Source organism: Pogona vitticeps, chromosome 6, assembly GCF_051106095.1.
Source record: "Pogona vitticeps strain Pit_001003342236 chromosome 6, PviZW2.1, whole genome shotgun sequence".
NCBI lineage: Eukaryota > Metazoa > Chordata > Lepidosauria > Squamata > Agamidae > Pogona > Pogona vitticeps.
Window position 1 is genome coordinate 112880867 of NC_135788.1, and position 22522 is coordinate 112903388.

The 22522-nt window shown below is 41.7% G+C and overlaps 2 protein-coding genes and 1 long non-coding RNA gene across 3 annotated transcripts in view; 2 read left to right on the forward strand and 1 right to left on the reverse strand.

Moving 5' to 3' along the window:
* The window catches only part of LOC144583411 (uncharacterized), a 409702-nt gene that overhangs the window by 220258 nt on the left and 166922 nt on the right, over positions 1-22522 (forward strand). The gene's annotated exons all lie outside the window — the stretch shown is intronic.
* On the forward strand, positions 6051-9031 carry LOC140708090 (vomeronasal type-2 receptor 26). Its single transcript, XM_073002993.2, has 2 exons — positions 6051-7063; positions 7533-9031. Exons 1-2 carry the CDS (start codon positions 6937-6939, stop codon positions 8426-8428), a joined length of 1023 nt encoding a protein of 340 aa, XP_072859094.2. The 5' UTR covers positions 6051-6936; the 3' UTR covers positions 8429-9031.
* LOC140701341 (vomeronasal type-2 receptor 26) lies at positions 12548-21463 on the reverse strand. Its single transcript, XM_072976922.2, has 6 exons — positions 21336-21463; positions 19841-20132; positions 18524-19375; positions 16358-16582; positions 14052-14175; positions 12548-13806 (listed from the first exon to the last, which is right to left on the reverse strand). The coding sequence occupies exons 2-6, from the start codon at positions 20129-20131 to the stop codon at positions 12872-12874; spliced, it is 2427 nt and encodes an 808-aa protein (XP_072833023.2). The 5' UTR covers position 20132; positions 21336-21463; the 3' UTR covers positions 12548-12871.

The window sequence follows — 22522 nt, forward strand, 5'->3', positions numbered from 1 at the left end:
CCACTTCTGTCATTGTAGAAATAGAACAATCATAAGGTTGAGATGAAAGCTGGTCTTCAGTAAAATCAATTTGGTCTCAATCCCTGGATGTCTCATTCAAGAAGCTTTCTGGCAGGGACAAGATGCTCATTTTTGAGACAAGAAAATGGAGTACTCCTTCATTGAACTGCTAGATAGTCAGTGGTTTAATGGTGTTTGGGGAATTTCCGACTTACTTAGATGAGCAAATCACAATAGAAACTGTAACATATTTGAAGTCAAGTTGTAAAAGGGTTTTAAATGTCTTTGCAGTCTGATGCCTAAAAACTACCAGCACATCTTGGCCTTTGCTTTTGCTCTCCATGAGATCAACAAGAATGCTGAACTGTTACCAAATACCACACTGGGTTCCAAGATTTATGACAATGCTTTTGATTCCTGGAGAGTCTGTTGGACTACTCTGGATCTTTTGTTCCTGGGGAAAAGAAACCCCCTCAATTACAACTGTGGCAAGATAGAGAAAACCCCGGCTGTCGTTGGTGGTCTCACTTCCCGAACCTCCATGCAGATGGCCCACATTTTAAATGTCTACAGTATACCACAGGTACGATTTTAGAGCTAAGTAGATGCCGCCAACTGAAGAGTTCCTTTTTGAGTTTCTTCTAAAATTCATTCTATACTATGGTTAGAATTGATTCACCAGGCTTGAGTCAGCAGCTTCAGTTGAGTTTATCATGACGTTTAAGAGAACAGAAGAGAAATGCAAGAGGAAATGTTGCTAACTCATATTTAGTGGAATCAGGAATGAAACTGTGGTAAACATCCTGGCTGGACAGCTGGGTGATTTAGGTATCATGCTTCAGAGCCAGAGGTTGGGAGTTTGATTCTCCACAATACCTGCTGAGAATAGGACTCGTCTCCTGTGTATCTTTCGGCAAGCTGCACAGTCCCAGGGAGCTCCCAGAAGAAGGGAACCCTTCTTACTATTCTCTGCTTAGAAATAATGAAAAAGTTTGCCATAAATCAGAATTGACTTGGAGGCAAATTATTATTATTATTTCAGCATACCCCTTGAAAGTCCTATAAGAGTCGCTATAAGTTGGTTCCTTATAAGAACAACAAACCAGTGTAGTGGAGTTAATAGACAGTCAAACAAATTTTTACAAGACATGTTTGTAAATCCTGGTTTGCCCATGGAAAATCAGTGGTCCTGGTAAATTATTCCATTCACCTTCTTCGAAAATTCTGCTGAGATCCCCATCATCTGGAAGCATCTCGACAGCATATAACAAGAAACATCTGCTCATGATGATTTTGTAGTGAAGAGATATCGTCACCCTCATCTTAGAACTACAGAGTTGAAAGGGACCCAATAGATCACTGAATCCTGCAGACCCTCCCAGGGAGGCACAGTGGCAATTAAACTCTCAGCCTTTAGCTCCCCAGCCAGTTTCGAAACCACTAAGCTATAAGATTCTTATTTTAAAATGTATTGTTCTTTTTCTGTTAGATCAGCTATGGTGCCTTTGACCCGAGACTGAGCGACAAGATTCAGTTCCCTTTTCTCTACCAGATGATCCCCAGTGAAGATCCCCAGTATACTGGGATTGTTCTGCTCCTTGTGCACTTTGGATGGAACTGGATCGGCCTCGTTGTTTCTGAGGATGACAGTGGAGAAACCTTCCTTCAGACCTTGAGACCAAAGCTCTTGCAGAGCCGTATTTGCATTGCTGAGACAATAGTGATCCCAATAGTCTCTGCATATTTACCTAGGGAAATACAGGAACGAAGAATGCGACCCATTGTTTTGGCATTCTTCCTGACTGAAATCAACGTGATGCTTGTGCACGGAGACAGACAGTCTCTAGAGGGGTTACGTTAGTTTTAGACATATATGAATTTGGTGAGATGAAGCCACAAAGGAAGGTGTGGGTCACGACCGCTCAGTGGGATTATACGGCATTAACAGCGGGGATAAAACTGGCCTCAAAGACGTTCAATGGTACCTTGTCATTTTCCCTCCATACCAACATGGTGCCAGGATTTGAGGACTTTCTTGAGAACATCAATCCATTTCATTCAGATATTTATTTCGTTCATCAGTTCTGGTGCACAGTATTTGCCTGCTCACTTCCACAGTATGGTCTGCAGTTTCCAGGTGGAAAGAACTGCACCGGGCAAGAGAAGTTTGCGAATCTTCCTGGATCTTTGTTTGAAATGGGCATGTCTGGCCACAGTTATGGTGTCTACAATGCTGTTTATTTTGTAGCACATGCCCTGGATGCCATCTATTCATTGAGAGCCAAACAGAAAGGAAAGAGAGATGAAGACCAACAGGATCCTCCGAACATTTATCCATGGCAGGTCAAAAAGCCAAATCCAGAACAAACCCACAACAGGGCAAAGCCCAAACTGTTTGGCCCTCCAGTATCAAAGGCAGAATAGAGTAGTCAGGTCTCACCTGCTGTGTTTCCCCGAAGATAAGACAGGGTCTTATATTAATTTTTGCTCCCAAAAACCCATTAGGGCTTATTTTCAGGGGATGTTTTATTTTTGTCATGCACAACTATCTACATTTATTCAAACACAGTCATGTCATCTTCTGGTTGCTGCACAAGGGTGGAGGGCAGGTTTTCACTTAACTGGGGCTTATTTTTGGGGTAGGGTTTATATGATGAGCATCTTGAAAAATCCTACTAGAGCTTTTTTTCAGGTTAGGTCTTATTTTTTGGGGAAGCAGGGAAATTTTTGGAATGATGCGAGAGAGGAAGCCAGAGATGGACACTGAGTGCTATCACTGCTCACTGATGAACAGTGAAAAAGAGGAGATCCCCAGTGTAAATCTATTCCCAACTCATTCCATTCTTTGGAGCCTCGTGGCGCAGCGGATCAACTGCTGTACTGCAGCCAAAATGGTGAAATGCGTACCCAGTTCCCTGGGGGTGGCATATGTATAGCCTGCATAATTAAATTGTAAACCGCCTAGAGAATGCTTTAATTCGGGGGGGGGGGTGCGTAGTGTATAAGCAGCACACTGCTTTCTTATTTCTTTCTGCTTTATTTCTCTGCTTTTCTATCATGCCGAGGGAAGCCAGTCTTTGCCCATTTCATTCATCAGGCATGAATCAAAGTTTATGGCCATCAAGAACAAATAATGCCAAACTAATATGATCTCATTTTTTATCAGGTCACCTCCCTGATAGACACAGGGAATGCTGCAGACACAGTATAACTTGAGTTCAGCAAAGCTTTTGACCAAGTGCCCCATGATCTCCTGATTAGCAGGCTAACTCCATGTGGGCAGGCGGTTAAACCATTGGCTACAGAATCTTACACAGAGTGTGATGATTAATGGGTCCTTCTCTAATCGGGAGGAGGTCAGTCCCAAGGCTCAGTCCTGGGTCCAGTGCTCTTCAATATTTTTATTAATGACTTGGATGAGGAAGTGCAGGGAATGTTTGTCAAATTTGCAGATGATACCAAATGGGGCAGAAGAGCTAATACCCTGGAGGACAGAAATAAAATTTAAAATGACCTTGATAGGATGGAGCACTGGGCTGAAAGGAACAGAATGAAATTCAACAGGCATAAGTGCAAAGTCCTGCAGCTCAGAAAAAGAAACCAATTGCACTGTTACAAGATGGGGGATACATGGCTCAGCAAAACTACGAGCGAGAAGGATCTTGGAATTGTCATAGATCACAAACTGAATATGAGCCAATAGTGAGCTGTGGCAAGAAAAAAAGCAAATGCTATTTTAGGTTGCATTATTGAAGTATAGTTTCCAAATCCTGTGAGGTGCTAGTCCCCGTCTATTCAGCTTCACCTTGAGTATTGTGTCCCGTTTTGGACACCACACTTCAAAAAGGATGCTAACAAGTTCAAAGAAGGGCGACAAGGATGATCAGGGGATTGAAAATCAAGCCTTATGAGGAAAGGCTGAAAGAACTGGTCATGTTTAGCCTTGAGAAAAGAAGACTGAGGGGTGAAATAACAGCACTTTTCAAATACTTGAAAGGCTGTGTTAGAGAAGAGGGGCAAGATCTGTTCTCAATCACCCCAGAGTACAGGACATGAAACAATGGGCTGAAGTAAAAGGAAAGCCAGATTTTGGTCGAATAACAGAAAATCTTCCTAACTGTTAGAGCAGTACTACAGTGGAACTAGTTACCTCGGGAGTTGGTGAGTCCTCCAAAACTGGAGGCATTCAAGAAAAAAAACTTACATAATCACCTGGCAGATATGCTTTGATCATATTCCTGCATCAAACAGTGAGTTGGACTTGATGGCCTTGTAGACCCCTTCCAACTTCACTTTTCTATGATTCTATGATATATTCTGCCTGCCACAGAAGATAAAGGGAGCCTTTCTCACTATTTCAGAACACATTCCCTTGTGTTTTGGCTGGAACATTTCCCCGTGTTTGAGAAGGAACCTATTTTCTCTCACTAGCCTTCAGACAAGGAGGAGAAGGAGCAGGATACATGTTGAAAACAGTATCCAGAGCGTATGTTGGGTATAGGAATAACTGAATAATTTTTTTTCTCCAATCCAGCTTCACTCTGTTTTGAAAACTCTCCGCTTTAACAATAACGCTGGGGAAGAAATATTCCTGGATGAGAAAGGGGAACTGGTTGCTGGTTTTGATATCATCAATTTTTACATATCACCCAATGATTCCTTCCACAAAGTCCAGGTTGGACAAATGGACCCCCAGGCACCTGCAGACAAAGAATTCATTATTAATGGAAGCACCATTGTATGGAATCAGGTGTTTAATCAGGTGGGTGTGTCTATCAATATTTCCTTCATCCTTCATGAGTATATATTTATATTTAATCAGCAAATGATAGAAGTATGAGTTTTGGTGGAGACAAATTTCCTCATGAATCTTTTTCAGACCTGGAGCACATCGGGAAGAGAACTGTTGAATCTCTTTTTGGAGTTGACTTTGTTTACCTTTTTTATTTCTTTAAACTTTTTTTGATTCTTTAAAAATATTTCCATACTTACTATTTTTAGCTTTTAAATATTGCCTTTTAATGGTGCAAGGCCCATTGTGTCCTTTTGAAGAAGAAAGGGGAGCTAAAATATTTTAAATATAAATAATGAAAAGAGTAATCAGTGGAAATTTGCTCTGAAATAAAGCTGTCAGATTTAAAGTTGGCCAAATATTTTTTTCTTTCTTTCTTATTTGCTTCTTCTGCATTAAAGAAATATCTTGATCTTGTTCTTTTCTTTCGAGTTGAAAACAAATCCTATTCTTTTCCAATTCCAGGTTCAGTGTTTGGTTCAAACTATTAAAATCTGATTTGTTTGAGGGACCATAGGTAAGATGTAGGAAGGTAATGGTAGGATTTAATGATGAAGATTAAAATAAGAATAATATGTAAATACAGTGGTGCCTCGCTTGACTTTAATTCGTTCCTGTGAAATCGCTGTAGAGCCAAATCGTCATCAAACAAAATAAAAAAAACCCATTGAAACGCATTGAAAAGCGTTCGATGTGTTCCAATGGGCTAAATACCTGCTCGTCCAGCGAAGATCCTCCATACGGCGGCCAATTTTTGTGCCTGTCTAGTGAAAAAACAGTCCTGAAAACAGCGGGGGGCCATTTTCTACACCCGTCGGCCATTTTGAAATCCGACGGTCAGCTATTTGCTGATTGTCGTAAAGCGAAAAATCGGTTCCCGAAGCAGGGAACCGATCAACGTGAAGTGAAATCCCGCCATCTAAACATTGTTTTGCGATCACAAAATCTTCAACGTTAAGCGGATTCTTCATAGAGTGGGGTAATCGTCCAGCGGGGCACGACTGTATATTCTTCCTCTATTTCAAAATCACAAGAATTTCTTCCAAGACTCACAAACTTTTGGGCACATACACTCAATTTTGACAGGACAGGCTTTTTCTAATAAATTTCAACATATGTAGACTCTATTTCCTCACTGACATGAAAATAGACTTTTAGAGTTAATACTGAGAGAGAGAAAAGTTTTACTGAGTGCTGAGTGATGACAATGTCCTACAAAGCCCTAAATGGCTTGTGAAGGAATGGTATTTGAAGGAACATCTCTCTCTCTCCCTCTCTCTCTCTCTCCCCCTCTCTCTTTCTCTCTGTTTAAACCTCCCCAATTACTAAGATCTCGTGGAGAGACCCTCCTTCATTTCCCTCCAACCATGCAGTATGTGGAGACATGTGTTTTCAGTTGTAGCACCCCAACTGTGGGTTGGTGGTAATATTAACATCATTTTGGCACCCGGTCACTTTATGCTTATTTCTTAGGGTCTTTGAGATTGAAGGTCTTGGCTTGTACAGTTTGACACTATAATTTTAATGATTTATTTTTAATATGTTGTGGTTTTGAACCACTTCATTTAAAATTCTGTTTGACGTTCTCTGTAACCCACTTGGGGGGGGGGAGAGGAAAAATGTTTCAATATAATTAATTTTCTGCTGCCTGTCCTGGAATTCAGTAACATCTTCGAAAGAGCAGAGAGCCAAATGCAACCAGGAACTTTTTGCTGCATGATGGAAGGTGGGGAAAGGAGTCCTAGCAGAGGGAAAGGGCTACTAGGAATTGGTCGTGGTCTGAACTGGCCTGTTACTGCTCCCAGCGTTACACATTCCTTACTCATAACAACAAGAGTAACGGCTCTCCAAGCTGTCATTGCATTAGTCAACAAATTATCTCAATAAAACCTTAGGTTGCTGCAGTACCGGTAATTTGAGAAGAAAAGCAATAAAATGCAATTCCAATTTGAACAGTTTCCAAATCCTTCCTCCCTCCCTCCCTCCCTCCAACTCATTAATTAGATATAGGGCACTGTATATTACCATTGTCATGACAGTAAGTACTGGCATATCTCCTTTCTTGAAAGCTGAGGAACACTGTTGAAGCTTTATCATCCCCAAGCATTTACATTCAAAATGCCTTTCCTTATGATTATCATTAGATGCCACCCAGATCCACCTGTGTTGAGAGTTGCCATCCTGGACAGAGCATGTTCGTCCAGCCAGAGAAGCAAGTGTGTTGCTATGATTGTGTTCAGTGCTCCACAGGGAGGATTTCAATCCAGAGTGGTAAGTGAATTACATAGCCGAGTAATTAACATCCCAATTTATATTAGTTCCTATCATTTTTCTTCTCTGGAAAAGACCATGATGTTGGGAAAGTTTGAAGGCAAGAGTAGAAGGGGACAACAAAGCACGAGATGGTTAGACAGTGTCATCAAAGCTACCAATATGAATTTGATCCAGCTGTGGGAGGCAGTGGAAGATAGGAGGGCCTGGCGTGTTCCGGCCCATGGGGTCATGAAGAGTCATACACGACTTACGGACAAAGAACAATCATTTTTCTGTGCACACAAAAGAGAGACTTCATACATCGACACAAAGAGTGGACTTTGGAAGCAGGGAACATTAAAAATGAAGACGCCTGTATCTGCATAATGATGAATTTTTGTAGCAAAGAAATGGCAGGATATCAGCTCAATACACACAACAGATTTCTTTACTGCAGGATTTCGAATACTTTTCTTCTCACTTTCAGATGCTGAGCAATGCCAGGAGTGCCCAGAAGATAAGTATCCCAATGAAAATCACAACCAATGTCTTCCTAAAAAGTTGATCTACTTATCCTATGGGGAGCCCTTGGGAGCAGCTCTCGCTGTTGCATCTCTTTTCCTTTCCACGGGCACAGCTATGGTGATGCGTACGTTCATTCGGCACCGTGATACTCCCATTGTCAAAGCGAATAACTGGAGCATCACCTGTACTCTGCTCTCTTCTCTTCTCATCTGTTTTCTCTGCCCCCTCCTCTTCATTGGGTGGCCGGGGAAAGTAACTTGCCTTCTGAGACAAACGGTGTTTGGCATCATTTTCACCCTTGCTGTCGCTTGCATCTTGGCCAAAACCATCACAGTGGTGTTGGCCTTCATGGCCACCAAGCCAGGGAATAGAGCAAGGAGTTGGATTGGGAAGAGACCTGCTGTCTTAGTCATCGTTCCCTCTTCTTTCCTTCAAGTGGGCATCTGCGGTGTATGGTTAGCAATGGCTCATCCCTTTCTGGAGTTGGACATACACTCCCAGATAGATGAAATCCTTGTTGAATGCAACGATGGCTCACCTTTCATGTTCTACATTGTCCTGGGCTACATGGGCCTTTTGGCTGTCATCAGCTTCATGTTGGCTTTCTCTGCCAGGAAGTTGCCTGATACTTTCAATGAAGCCAAGTTGATCACTTTCAGCATGTTAGTTTTCTGCAGTGTCTGGATATCGTTTGTGCCCACCTACTTGAGCACCAAAGGGAAATATATGGTGGCTGTGGAGAGCTTCTCCATCTTGGCGTCTGGTGCTGGATTACTAGGTTGTCTCTTCCTCCCCAAATTGTATATTATAATCCTGAAGCCTGAACTGAACAAAAGAAAGCATTTGGTAAGGAGATAGGATTGTTTCCAGGTAGAACAAAGTTTTCACTAGAAGTAAAGCATAAGAAGAAAAAAGTGCCATCATGGCTAGAAATGGCTACCAAACATGTGTAGTAGCTACAGTGATCTATTATGGCAACTGAATTGTGCAATCTATCTAAATATGATATACTCAGGTAAAAAAAGTGCAAATGGTTAGGGGATATACAGTTGTGTAACCTCAGTTCACAAGGATTTACTTGATTCATTTTAGCACCTTCTGTAACCATAAAAATATCATTAGAAAGAACATTAATTTTTGCCTCAGTTTGGTTTCTTTCATGGGCTCCTCTTTTGTTTTCATGTCTTTTACACACCAATGATTTTTTGAAACACAAAGCAGTCCTACTGTTTTTGGTCATTTCATTTCATTTTTCCTTAAATAATTCTATAAACCAGGGGCAAGCCGGGCAAAAGAGAGTCAACCCAAAAGCCTGAACAACTCTTTAAAAGTACTAAAAATGGCAGGTTCTAGGCAGAATCAATCTAAAATCTCTAAAGGATCTGTAAAGCTACAACAAAATAACAAGAGTGGGGCAGGCAACAGAGAATCAATTCAAACTCCAAAAAAAAAAAAAAACACCCTTAACAAAAAGCTCCAAGGAAAGCTAATGCAAAGCATGCAACAGGGATTCCATTCACTTCAAAAGCAGGCAACTGTATAGCAGAAGGAAAAATCGCCACAAAGACAACCACCAAAATATCCACATTTATCCAAATAAATGCACCATGAAATAGGCACATTTTAAAAATCAAATTAATCAATGACTACACAGATACAGAAGCACACACATTTGCACATACACAAAGAGATGGGGGCACAAAGTAAAAAAAGATACCTTCAAAGTCCTAACAGAGAATTTTGAATGGCACAGAGAACCCTACCTTCACACATTGCTTCTGCAATCTTTTGCCCCGCTACCCATTCCAAACGTCGAATTAACTTTAAATTGTTGGCACAAAAGGCAAACTGGTCGCCCATAATTGGTATCCGGAATTCAAACTGGAAACTTTTCACCAATTACTACCATAATCCTTCTCAGGGTAATCAAGAAGTAGTGCAGCTAGCACCTCCACCTTCACTGGGCTGGGCCCTCTTGGAGGATGGGTACCACCTCCTGGTGGCTTTCTTGCCCCTTCCTCTATCCTCGGATCCCCCATTTCCTAGCCTGTCCTTAGAGTTGGATGTGGTTGTAGCGTTCAGCCCTGCCCTCACCTGTCTGTCACAGCTGAGCAGTGGAAAAGGAGCCAATGAGGGAATCCTCACACGCTCGCTCAAACATAATCATAAAAGATTCATGGTCATCCCCCTTTCTAAATACTGGGAATCTTTTAAGGTCTGCCTTGGGCAGCTGTCTCTCCTCCGAATTAGTCCGGCCATCGTTGTTGTTATTAGCTTGAGCTGCCAGCTCCAGCCTTCTAATCTCAAATGCCATTCTCTCTTTCTCTAGTTCTATCTCCATTTGTTTCAACCTGAATTCGTGTGCTTGAGCTTGCTCCAATTTCCACTTTCTGAATTCCATAGAGTCCTCCCCCCTGGAGGTCTCCATTTTAGTTTTTGCTCGATATGGCATCAATGCTGAGCATCTGAGACAGAAGTTCAGGGCTCTGACAAAGAAACCTGAAGAGTCTTACTCTCAGTTAGGGGCAAATGTGACCAGATATCTGGACAAATGGCTCCAACAGGAGGAAGTTAAGACAGTACAGGATCTTAAAAACATCATTGAACTTGAGCAGTTTTATTCACTCCTACCTGGAGAACCGAGGTATCTAGTCAGAGACAAGAAACCCAGGAATTTGCAAGAGGCGGGAGAGGCCGCTGATTTTATTTCCCATATTAGAAAACCAAACTTTTCTGAGGGAAAAGTTGTGGTAAGTTTCAGTGTAATGTTGGGATGATGTAATATTGTCAAGCTCCTCGTTGTTCACGAGGGTAAAGCACTATAGCTTTCCCCCATGAAACAACTTGTTAAGGGGGGGAGGTATGTAGCGTTCAGCCCTGCCCTCACCTGTCCGTCACAGCTGAGCAGTGGAAAAGGAGCCAATGAGGGAATGGAAGGTGGTGCAAAAGGGGGAGGGGCTGGGATATAAAGGGGGGTGTATGGAGTATGAGAAAAGGGATATGTGAGTCTGTGAGTCAGTGAGCCAGTAAGTCGGTGAGAGTAGGGTTCTGTGTGTCGGTGAGTTCAGTGAGTGAAAGAGATTGATTAGCAACTTGTGATTTACCTATTACCTATTACATATTACTGATCAAATAAACAAGTTTAAGTTTCAAAGTAACACATGTCTCATGGAATAATTGGTATTGAAACTGCAATACCTGGTGGCAGCAACTAAGGAAGAAGAGTGAGCACCTCCTGGAGGCCTGAGATAATAGAGGCTTCAGCGCGCTCGCATGCAAACAAACAAGCAAACATGTTGGTCTGTGATGGAGGCCCCTCCTCCCATCTCTTGAAATTTATATCAAGATTGCTCTCTAGCCAACAATTTGAAAGGCAAATGTTACTTGCATTGAGCAATATGTTATTTAAACTCAGAAAAAGGTAATAATGGGAAGTTAGCTGAATACAGATAATAGTTCTGTCCCCTGGAAATATGTAGACTGCTTTTTTTTTCCCTTTCAGATGAAGAACAATGAATGAAGTGCTTAGCAGATCAAACGAGAATAAGGATCAATGTATCCCCAAATGAAAGAATTTACCTCTCTGATATGTAACATGTTTGTAACTTCTATGTTACATGTTTTGTGGCATTTTATTCCAACTCACCCACAAAACCCTTTATAATCATAATATCGTCATTTAAAAGGCTTAAATGTTTTCATGTTGCTTTATTTTATTATGATGGATTATGCTGTATTTAGTTTTAAACAAGTATTTATGTTTCATGGTTCAATGTTTTGTTTATTGTTTTGCCATTTGTTTACTGGTTAGATAGAAGATAGATACAGTAAATCAAATAAATAAAAATAATGAAATGAAAATTCCAACAATATTTCAAGAAATCAAAAGGAAGCCATGTAATCACTACACAATCGAAAATAGAAGAATATGACAACTTTATTAGACTGCTAAGAATCAAACAATTAATGTGACCTTTAGTGGAAAAAAAAATCCAGTTCTTCAAGCAGACACCCGTACCTGAGGACTTGTGAGTCGTGCAGATTGGAGATGGGCACCAACTGTTACTTTGGCGAAACAGGGGTGCTGCCTCTGAGTGGATGCCTGCCGGGGGAGGTGGGGCTGGGCACTCGTTGATGACCTGTTCCAAAGGGGGAACTGACGTGAACTGAATGTGGCCAGGCAGAATTGTCCCTACAGCCTTAAGTATGGCCACTTGCTACTCTTGTTCTTTCACTTTTTCTTCCAATCGTGCAACCAGTTTGCACTTGCTGCTAGTGTACACTGTGTTTCCCCCAGGCATTGCATCATCAGAAGAGTGCCTCTTTCCTCCCTAATCTCTGTTACCCTTTCCCTTTTTTCTCTTTATCTGTGAGCACTCGTTCTTTTGTCTTGTCTGCCTTGAAGGATGCCGGTTAAGTTCCTCACATATAGTAATACTATACCCAGAAACCTCTGCTGCCAAACCCTTGTTGGGTTTCCCTGTTTGCTCATTCTGGTCATTCACTCCTTGGAGTCTGTCTCCATTTTCTTCTTCCGCTGTGCCCTGTTAGGGGGGCCGCTTCTGGGCACCATTGTGGCAGCATCTTTAGGGAATTTGTTGTGCCATGCCCTCTCCCACCCAGTTTTTGAGAGGATGCTGATGAGAAAGCTGCTCACAGAATCTTTTAAGGACATTCTTCCTTGAGCCATGACACATTTATGCCACCTGTCCTGCCATTGTTTAGGTTTAGCTTTTAGGTTTTATGCTAAATTTATTAGATTATATTCTGATAATTTTTGTTGAACTGATGAACTGTTATTATATCATGCAGTGAATTTCCTTTGATTGTAAATTGCCCAGAGTAGTGCGTGACACTAATTGGTTGGTATCATCCTCATCCTCATCATTATCGACATCATCACTGTGATGTGCTGTCAAGTCAATTCTGACTTATGATGACCCTTTTGAGGCTACAAGTAAGTAAGTAAGTAAGTAAGTAAGTAAGTAAGTAAGTAAGTAAGTAAGTAAGTAAGTAAGTAAGTAAGTAAGTAAGTAAGTAAGTAAGTAAGAAAGAAAGAAAGAAAGAAAGAAAGAAAGAAAGAAAGAAAGAAAGAAAGAAAGAAAGAAAGAAAGAAAGAAAGAAAGAAAGAAAGAAAGACCTTTTTCACTTCAAACATTTTCGTATAATGATTTCGTTTTATAAGGAGTAAAGTGTGGCAAAAATATTTTAAATAAATAAAAAATATGGACTGAATAAAAATCTCTTTTCTGCTTCTAATTCTTGACAGAGCTTCATCTCCTTCTTAGCTGTACTGTATACTCAGAGACTGGCATTCCTGACCCCTAAATTACTGGCACTTCTTCTGCTTACTAATTGCTCTCGGGTGTTTAGTTCAGGCCTGAAAATCATGATGTAGCATTTCGGGAAGAAGAGGAAACCCAACAACCCACCACTAGAGGTCAAGATGGAGAAGACCTCCACAGCCACTGTGTATTTCCCTTTGGTGCCAAGGTAGGCTGGCACAAATGACACCCATATGCTGCAGAAGACCAACATGCTGAAAGTGATCAGCTTGGCTTCGTTAAATGAGTTGGGCAACTTCCGAGCAAAGAAAGCCACTGTGAAGCTGATGATGGCCAACAGCCCCATAAAGCCCAGGACAAGGTAGAACATGAAATCTGAACCTTGGTTGCATTGAAGTGTGATGGTGTCGCTCTGGGAATGCATGTCAGATTCTGGAAATGGGGGAGAAGTGGCCAACCATAGAATGCAGATGGCAGTTTGAATCAGGGAGGGGAAGATGATGACTGAGAGAGCAAGTCTGTTCCCAAGCCATCTCCTCATCTGGCTTCCAGGCTTGGCAGCCATGAAGGCCAAAATCACAGTCAAGGTTTTGGCTAAGACACAAGTGACGGACACAGAAAAGATAACGCCAAACACCATCTGTCTCAGAAGGCAGGTTATCTTCCCAGGCCACCCAATGAAGAGGAAGGAACAGAGAAAACAGAGGAGTAGAGAAGAGAGGAGAGCACAGGTGATTCCCCAGTTATTGGCCTTGACGATGGGAGTGTGGTGGTAGAGAAGAAATATTCCCATCACCACAAATGTGTTCCCACTAAGGAGGAGAGCAAAAGACACCAGAAGTGCTCCCAATGGTTCACCATAAGATAGGTAACTTATTCCTTTAGGAATACACCAATTTTTGTTCTGGTTTGGATAGTGGTCTTCAGGGCACTGCTCACATTGGGCTGCATCTGGAGAAAAGAAAGAAAGGTCCTACTGTTTGCAGAATGCAAAAACATTTTCATTTTCATCTTCAATTGACAAAAAAAAATTGTAAAGAAAACAAGAACTTCCATTCAGTTTTTAAATAGTAGCCTTGATTTCTTTTTCAGAATGTTCTTTGGATTCAAGGAATGCATTCCTGTTTTGGTGTCAGGAGAAGAGGGAGAGGGACCTTCACCTGAAAGTCTACAAAACTCTACAATCCTTCACTTACCCATCTGGTTTGAAATCCTCCCTTCGGGGCATTCCACACAGTCATAGCAACACACTTGTTTCCCTGGCTGGACAAACATGCTGTGCCCAGGACGGCAACTCTCAACACAGGTGGATCTGGGCACCTTCCAATGAGAAAGAAAGGTGTTTAGAAGGTGCCACATTTGGTTACGACTGACAAAGCTTTACAGATGCTTTTGAGCTTCCAGGTAAAGACATACACCACCACCACCACTATGACAAACGACAGTGATCACAATATACTGGCCAGGAATCCCATTGTTGCTAAAGTTGGTGGTTGCCACTTTCAGATATTAAAGAGTCCCCTTCACCTGCATTCTGTGGCTATCAAAGGCCTCCCTAGAATGAAGGGGATTATTCTAGATCACTGGAACCTTGTAGTGAGGGGAATAAATATCTCTTAATAACCCCCAAAACAGCTGTGATTGATCACAAGATTCAAAATCAGTGATATAAAGTTCTGTGACAGGATTTCATTTCATTTCCTATATTTCAATCTTTACGCTGTGCACTTAGTGGCCTGGACAATACTTTGAGTAGCTAACAATCAGAACATCAAATAAACATAAACTAAAATTCAGTGATGATAGAAATTAAAACATTGAATAAAATCCCTCCAAAAACTAATTATACAGGAAGTTCTATTCTATGGTAATAGAGTGTTGACACAAATATAATTGGGCCGAAATATTTATAGAGGAGAAACTTAAATTTCCTATATGGAATCAGAGATATTACAGGCACACAAGAAGTGTATCTTTAACATTCCATAGTGATTCAAATCAACATTCTGTTAGCCCTTTTTGATAGGAGGGGACATTCCGAACAAGTCCTTTGCATTCAGGAGAATCTTGAACATCGTCTATGTGTTGCTAAATGATTGCTGATAGTTTGGATTTGATCTGTGCCAAATTTGGAGGAGGTTGGAAAAGTACTTTTTACAAATCCACTTTGTTTTCCAAAACATTCCTACACTCCCCCAATATTACACCTGAATTTGAATGAACCAGGAGACTCAATCCTTATGAAGGAATGTGAGAAATTAGCTTTTCTATACATGATTCAAAATTCTAGAATATACAGAATCTGAGCAGTTGGAGGATATATGGAACCTATCTGGAAAAATCAGTCTTCTCTGTGAGTGTCTGGGAAAAGCTGGCAAGCATTGTGGCAGTCAGTGTCTGCCCAGGTAGAAGGAGGGAGTAACACCTGAACTTTATCTCTCGTGAGGCCAGCCTAGAAGGCAAAGTCAGTTTGTTCCTTGGTACTGCATTAATTGGGAAATGATCTCAGCTGTGTAAAGGGAGGGGGCACAAAAAATTCTTCTCTTCATGAACAAAGGAACTTAAAGCTTGATTGGCAGACCATCTGAAATGGGACATTTAATGTCTTCAAGGGAATTTAGAGGTTTCTTTAGTTGGCTTAGCTTACCTCTGAGGAGGTGCTATGCTCACTTGCTGTCCTGTTTTGCAGTGCCTGGAAGTGAATCCTTTAGAACTATGCTGACCCTATGCTTATGTGTATTAGACTAGGGTAGTGTGACTGAGTGTTTAGAGAGGAACCTCCAGAAATCAGATTTTGTGACACAGGGAATTCTTGATATTACTTGCATCACCTGGCAGGAAAAACAATGACAGGCTTCAATCAGCAAAGCCATCCAGAATTGTGTTGGCACCAAAGTTAGGATGGTATATGGGATTTCCTCTTCTACTCATTATCATTCACAAACAGAGATGAAAGAAAATAAAATAACAGAATTTATGTGCTTCCTCTTTTATTTGATAACTATTTCTCAGTCGATCACGAAACAATTGTGAGTTATGTTATCTTATTACCTGCCATGATTAGTCAATATGACTAGATGGGCGGGCTAGAAAGAAAGAAAGAAAGAAAGAAAGAAAGAAAGAAAGAAAGAAAGAAAGAAAGAAAGAAAGAAAGAAAGAAAGAAAGAAAGAAAGAAAGAAAGTATAATATCTACATCATGGTTGCCAAAATACTCCTATGGTTTCCCTGAAGTGGTAGGTTTGGCATGGAATAGGTTAAAGGATGTTAGGGAGATGGCAACAACACTTAACACTGCTGGATCTGAATGATTCTGAGTTTTTAGGGGAGTCATCATTTTCTGTAAGTCCCTAAGCATTTCAAGGATTGAACAAGCACAGCAGGGGAGAAATATTTGCCTACACAAGGCCCTTTCCTCATGGAACAAAATACAGCTGACGCCTAGCTCAGTCTCAATAGGTGCAGCTAAATCAGTTCATTGTTGCTAGGAATAAGCATCCCCACCTGATGGAACTTCTGATTCCACACAATGGCACTCCCATTGATAGTGAATTGTTTGCCTTCAAGGGCCAGGGGGTCCACGTGTCCAACCTGGACTTTCTGGAAGGACCCTTTGGGAAAGATGAAGTTGTTGATGTCAAATCCAGCTGCCAGTTCCTGCTTCTCGTCCAAAAATATTTCTTCCCCAGCATTATTGTTAAAATGGAGAGTTTTTAGAACTGAGTGAAGCTGTATTAGAGGAAGAAAAGATTTACACTTTTAGTCAGAGAGAAACATGTCAAAGCTCTGTACAGTCCAGACATTCAGAAAGGTTCCAGGCAAACCACAATGGGCGATGTACTGAAGTGTAAAAAACATTCTCTTAATCTTGTGAGAGTAGAAAAGGTGAAGATCAGCTTCCTTGAGGAGGGCGGAAAAACACAGATATATTGAAATGGATGGCCAAAAAATATGCACTTGTGTACTAATGACTTCATTTTTCATTCCGTTCATCACTCAGCAGTGATAGCCCTCAGCTTAAGAGACTGTAGGATAAAGTTGGATCATTCCATGAAGTCCATCTTTTTCTTTCTCCCCTTTGAGTAATGAGGCAAGACCTCACTTTTCTATCCTGTTCCCCAAAACTGGAGGGCCTACTGCTTTTTGGTCTACCTAGCTATTTATATGATCCTAAACTTGGCCCATGGAGAGCAAAGTCAAGTGGGCCTTAGAAAGGCCAGTGGAGGTGATGGCATTCCAGATGAACTATTTAAAATCTTGAAAGATGATGCTGTTAAGGTGCTACATTCAATATGCCAGCAAGTTTGGAAAACCCAACAGTGGCCAGAGGATTGGAAAAGATCAGTCTACATCCCAATCCCAAAGAAAGGCAGTGCCAAAGAATGCTCCAACTACCGCACAATTGCACTCATTTCACACGCTAGCAAGGTTATGCTCAAAATCCTCCAAGGTAGGCTTCAGCAGGATGTGGACCGAGAACTCCCAGAAGTACAAGCTCGATTCCAAAGAGGCAGAGGAACTCGAGACCAAATTGTTAACTTGTGCTGGATTATGGAGAAAGCCAGAGAGTTCCAGAAAAATATCTACTTCTGCTTCATTGACTAGGCAAAAGCCTTTGACTGTGTGGACCACAACAAACTATGGCAAGTTCTTAAAGAAATGGGAGTGCCTGACCACCTTATCTATCTACTGTGAAACCCATATGTGGGACAGGAAGCAACAGTTAGAACTGGAAATTGGGAAAGGAGTACGACAAGGCTGTATACTGTCCCCCAGCTTATTCAACTTATATGCAGAATACATCATGCGGAAGGCTGGACTGGAGGAATCCCAAACTGGAATTAAGATTGCCGGAAGAAATATCAGCAATCTCAGATATGCAGATGATACCACTCTGATGGCAGAAAGTGAGGAGTAATTAAAGAACTTTGTAATGAGGGTGAAAGAGGAGAGTGCAAAAAATGGTCTGAAACTCAACATCAAAAAAACTAAGATCATGGCCACTGGTCCCATCACCTCCTGGCAAATAGAAGGGGAAGATTGTGGAGGCAGTGACAGATTTTACATTCTTGGGCTCCATGATCTCTGCAGATGGAGACAGCAGCCACAAAATTAAAAGACACCTGTTTCTGGGGAGGAAAGCGATGACAAACCTAGACAGCATCTTAAAAAGCAGAGACATCACCTTGCCAATGAATATCCGAATAGTCAAAGCTATGGTTTTTCCTGTCGTGATGTTTGGATGTGAGAGATGGACCATAAAGAAAGCAGAACGCGGAACAATTGATGCCTTTGAATTGTGGTGCTGGAGGAGGCTCTTGAGAGTCCCCTGGACTGCAAGGAGAACAAACCTATCAATTCTAAAGGAAATCAACCCTGAGTGCTCACTGGAAGGACAGATCCTGAAGCCGAAGCTCCAATACTTTGGCCATCTCATGAGAAGAAAAGACTCCCTGGAAAAGACCCTGATGTTGGGAAAGTGTGACGGCAAGAGGAGAAGGGGACAACCGAGGATGAGATGGCTGGACAGTGTCTGCGAAGCAACCAACACAACTCCGGGAGGCGGTGGAGGATAGGGGGGGCTGGCGTGCTCTGGTCCATGGGGTCACGAAGAGTCGGACATGACTAAACGACTAAACGACGACGAAACTTGATTATTCATGTAATTACCTGCCATGGATGAATATTCCAAGGATCCTGCTTGTCTCCATCTCTCCTTCCTTTCTGTTGGGCTCTCAAGGAATAAAAGGCATGCAAGGCGTGTGCTACGAAATAAACAGCATTGTAGACACTGTAGCTGTGGCCAGTCATTCCCATTTCAAAGACAGATCCAGGAAGACCTGCAAGCTTCTCCTGCCCGGTGCAGTTGTTTGCATAATAATTCAGGTCATGCATTGGGAATGAGCAGATGAATACTGCGCCCCAGAACTCAGGAATCAAATAAATGTTTGAGTGAAATGGATTGATGTTCTTCAGAAAGTCCTGAAATCCTGGCACCACATTGGTGTGGAGGGCAAATGACAAGGTTCCATTGAGTGACTCTGAGGCCAGTTTTATCCCGGTTGGTAAAGATGTGTAATCCCACTGAGCCGTCGTCACCCACACTCTGCTTTGTGGTGGTCTCTCAAACTGTTCAAAGTACAATAGAGTGAGGGATAATGCCTCCAAAGACTGTTTGTCTCCATGCACAAGAACCACATTGATTTCAGTCAGTCGGAAAGTCGACAGAATGGGTCTCACTTTTTGAAGTAGCAGTTCAGTCGGTAAGTGCACAGATACTCGTGGGATCAACATGGTCCAAGCGATGCAAATATGACTCTCATACAGCTTTGGTGTCAAAGTTCTCAGGAACGTTTCCCCATTGTCATCGTCCGGAACAATGAGACCAACCCAATTCCATCCAAAATACTGGAGTAGGGAAACAATCCCGGCATATTGTAGTTCTTCATTGGGGGTCATCCGATACAAGAATGGGAACTGAATGTTGTCACTCAGGGCTTCTTCAAAAGAGCCGTAGCTGACCTAATTGAAGACCATGCAATATATTTTAAACTAAGAAACCCTTCTCACTTTTCCCCCAACATAACTTGACCTAACTTTAGATTTTGTTGTTGTTCTGGCAATCTTAACAGGGTTTTCAAGAAGTTAGCACTGCCATGATAACAAAGTGTGATTCCTTTGTGAAATAAGGGCTAAATGATGCTTTCTGTGTGATTTTGAACACTCTCTAAGAACACCATTCTAGGACTTAATGAGGATTTGATACCATATCTTCTGCTGTCTCTCAGTGCGTACATGTTTAATTCTTAATCCCACTGAATATAATATAGCAAGATTTCTCTTGGAATTAAGCCTCCTAAAAAGTCATTTCATGCTATGGACTCTAAATTTGGCAGAATCTCTTAAGCAGGTTGTGGAAGAAACTCAGGGAATATTATCAGGCTAGTTTCTCCACATGGTTGCATGTACTCAATTCTAAAACCATACCTGTGGTATGTTGTAGATGCTTAGAATGTGGGCCATCTGCATGGAATTTTGGGAGGTGAGCCCACCAATGACAGCCGGGACTTTCTTTGTCTTTCCACAGTTGTAATTGAGGGGGTTTCCTTTCTTCCGGAACAGAAGATGCAGAGTATTATGAGTGGCTGTCCAGGAATCAAAGCTATTGTCATAAATCTTGTAACCCAAGGTGATATTTGGTAGCAGTTCATCATTCTGGTTGATCTCGTGGATGGCAAAAGCCATGGCCAAGATGTGCTGATAGTTTTTCGGTATCATACTGCAAAGACATTTCAAAATCTGCTTACATGGTGACCTCAAAGAATAGATAAAGGGTAAAGTATTTGCCCACCATATGAATAGAAGGATATACATAGGAGCATCAAAATCATACAATTGTATTCTTTGTTACAGTGAAGGTACTGATTTAAGCAATGAATAACAAAATGAATATTTCACTGATAATGTCACTGAGGCTGCCAGTCCTTGTTATTTTTTGAGAACATTTTAGATTCTGTCTAGCAAAACAATGAAGGCATTGGCTGTATTTTTATTTCTATAGCAAGGGAAGTGAGATAGAATTTGTATGTTATGAAGTGTTCCTGGATCAACATCATATTTCTTTACAATAACAACAGAAGATAAAGACGTACTTACTAAGTAACCCAGAGTGGTTGTGGGCGTTTCATAAATGTCTCCAGGACGAAGTTGGCAAGACTTATGGTTACAAATCCACCAATGACAAACTCATTTGAATTATCTGAAGGCATCTGGGGTCTTGGCTGCCAATCACACCTGGGGGAGCTGAATCTGCGGCTGCAGCACCAGTGCTGTAGGAGCACTTGCAGTGGCAAGAAAATCAGAGGAATTGCTGACAAACGTCTGGCTAAGTCTCCGTTGGACCTCATGCATGACTTCTTACACTCACCATCAGTAAGCTTTATCAGTCCCAGTGGAAGACACAGTAGACCTGGGACTGGCACAGTTTCTGTCCCTCAGATTTTGTGACTGAGATGGTCTGAGCTTTTAGCACAGGGTCCTTTATATTGTGAGGGGAACATATCAGTGAATAAATGAGATGTTTTCCATCCTTTTCTTCTTGTTGTTGTTTTGAAGGCAGGCTTCTGTATTCCTCATTGGACCTTAAGAGCAGAGGGACTGCACAAAGCTATTGTAATAATTGTAAGGATGATAATCAAGCCTCAAAATATGTCTTGATGTTTTTCTTTTAGACAGTTATCTTGGAGTCTGAAAACTTTGTTGAAAACTGCAGAGGGAGACATCAGCCTCCTGGCCATTGGCCTGAATTCTTGAATAAAGAAGAATTTCTCTAAGACTACTGGGAAGAAGGAGACTGGGGGACCTCAATGTTGCCTCTGGATCTTGGCCAAGTGCCTTGACAGCTGCCTTCAGCTGAGGCCACTAGTACTGTTGATCAAGGATTGGACGGGTGTCCTGAAAACTCTCAAAACTCTCTCCTTACCATGCATTCTTCTTCTTCTTCTTCTTCTTCTTCTTCTTCTTCTTCTTCTTCTTCTTCTTCTTCTTCTTCTTCTAGAAAGTATGAAAAACCACTGGGCTAGTCAGGTATAATCTAAACCAAATCCCTTATGAATACACAGTGGAAGTGAAGAACAGATTTAAGGAACTAGATCTGGTGGACAGAGTGCCTGGATAACTTTGGATGGAGGCTCGTAACATTGTACAGAAGGCAGAAACAAAAAAACTTCCCAAAGAAAAAGAAATGCAGGAAAGCAAAGTGGCTGTCCAACGAGGTCTTACAAATAGCAGAGAAGAGAAGGGAAACCAAATGCAAGGGAGATAGGGAAAGTTATACAAAATTGAATGCAGCCTTCCAAAGAATAGCAAGGAGAGACAAGAGGGTCTTCTTAAATGAGCAGTGCAAAGAAATAGAGGAAAATACCAATAGAAAGGGAAAAACCAGAGTTCTGTTCAAGAAAACTGGAGATATTAAAGGAATATTTTGTGCAAAGATGGACATGATAAAGGACAAAAATGGCAGGGACCTAACAGAAGCAGAAGACATCAAGAAGAGGTGGCAAGAATACACAGAGGAAATATACCAGAAAGATCTGGATGTCCGAGACAACCCAGATTGTGTGGTTGCTGACCTTGAGCCAGACATTCTGGAGTGGGCCTTAGAAAGCATGGCTAGCAACAAGGCCAGTGCAGGTGATGGCATTCCAGTTGAACTATTTAAAATCTTGAAAGATGATGCTGTTAAGGTGCTACACTCAATATGCCAGTAAGTTTGGAAAACTCAGCAGTGGCCAGAGGACTGGAAAAGATCAGTCTACATCCCAATCCCAAAGAAGGGCAGTGCCAAAGAATGCTCCGAATACCACACAAGTGCACTCATTTCCCACGCTAGCAAGGTTATGCTCAAAATCCTACAAGGGAGGCTTCAGCGGTACGTGGACCGAGAACTCCCAGAAGTACAAGCTGGATTTCGAAGGGGCAGAGGAACTAGAGACCAAATTGCTAACATGCACTGGATTATGGAGAAAGCCAGAGAGTTCCAGAAAAACATCTACTTCTGCTTCATTGACTAGGCAAAAGCCTTTGACTGTGTGGACCACAGCAAACTATGGCGAGCCTTAAAGAAATGGGAGTGCCTGACCACCTTATCTATCTACTGTGAAACCTATA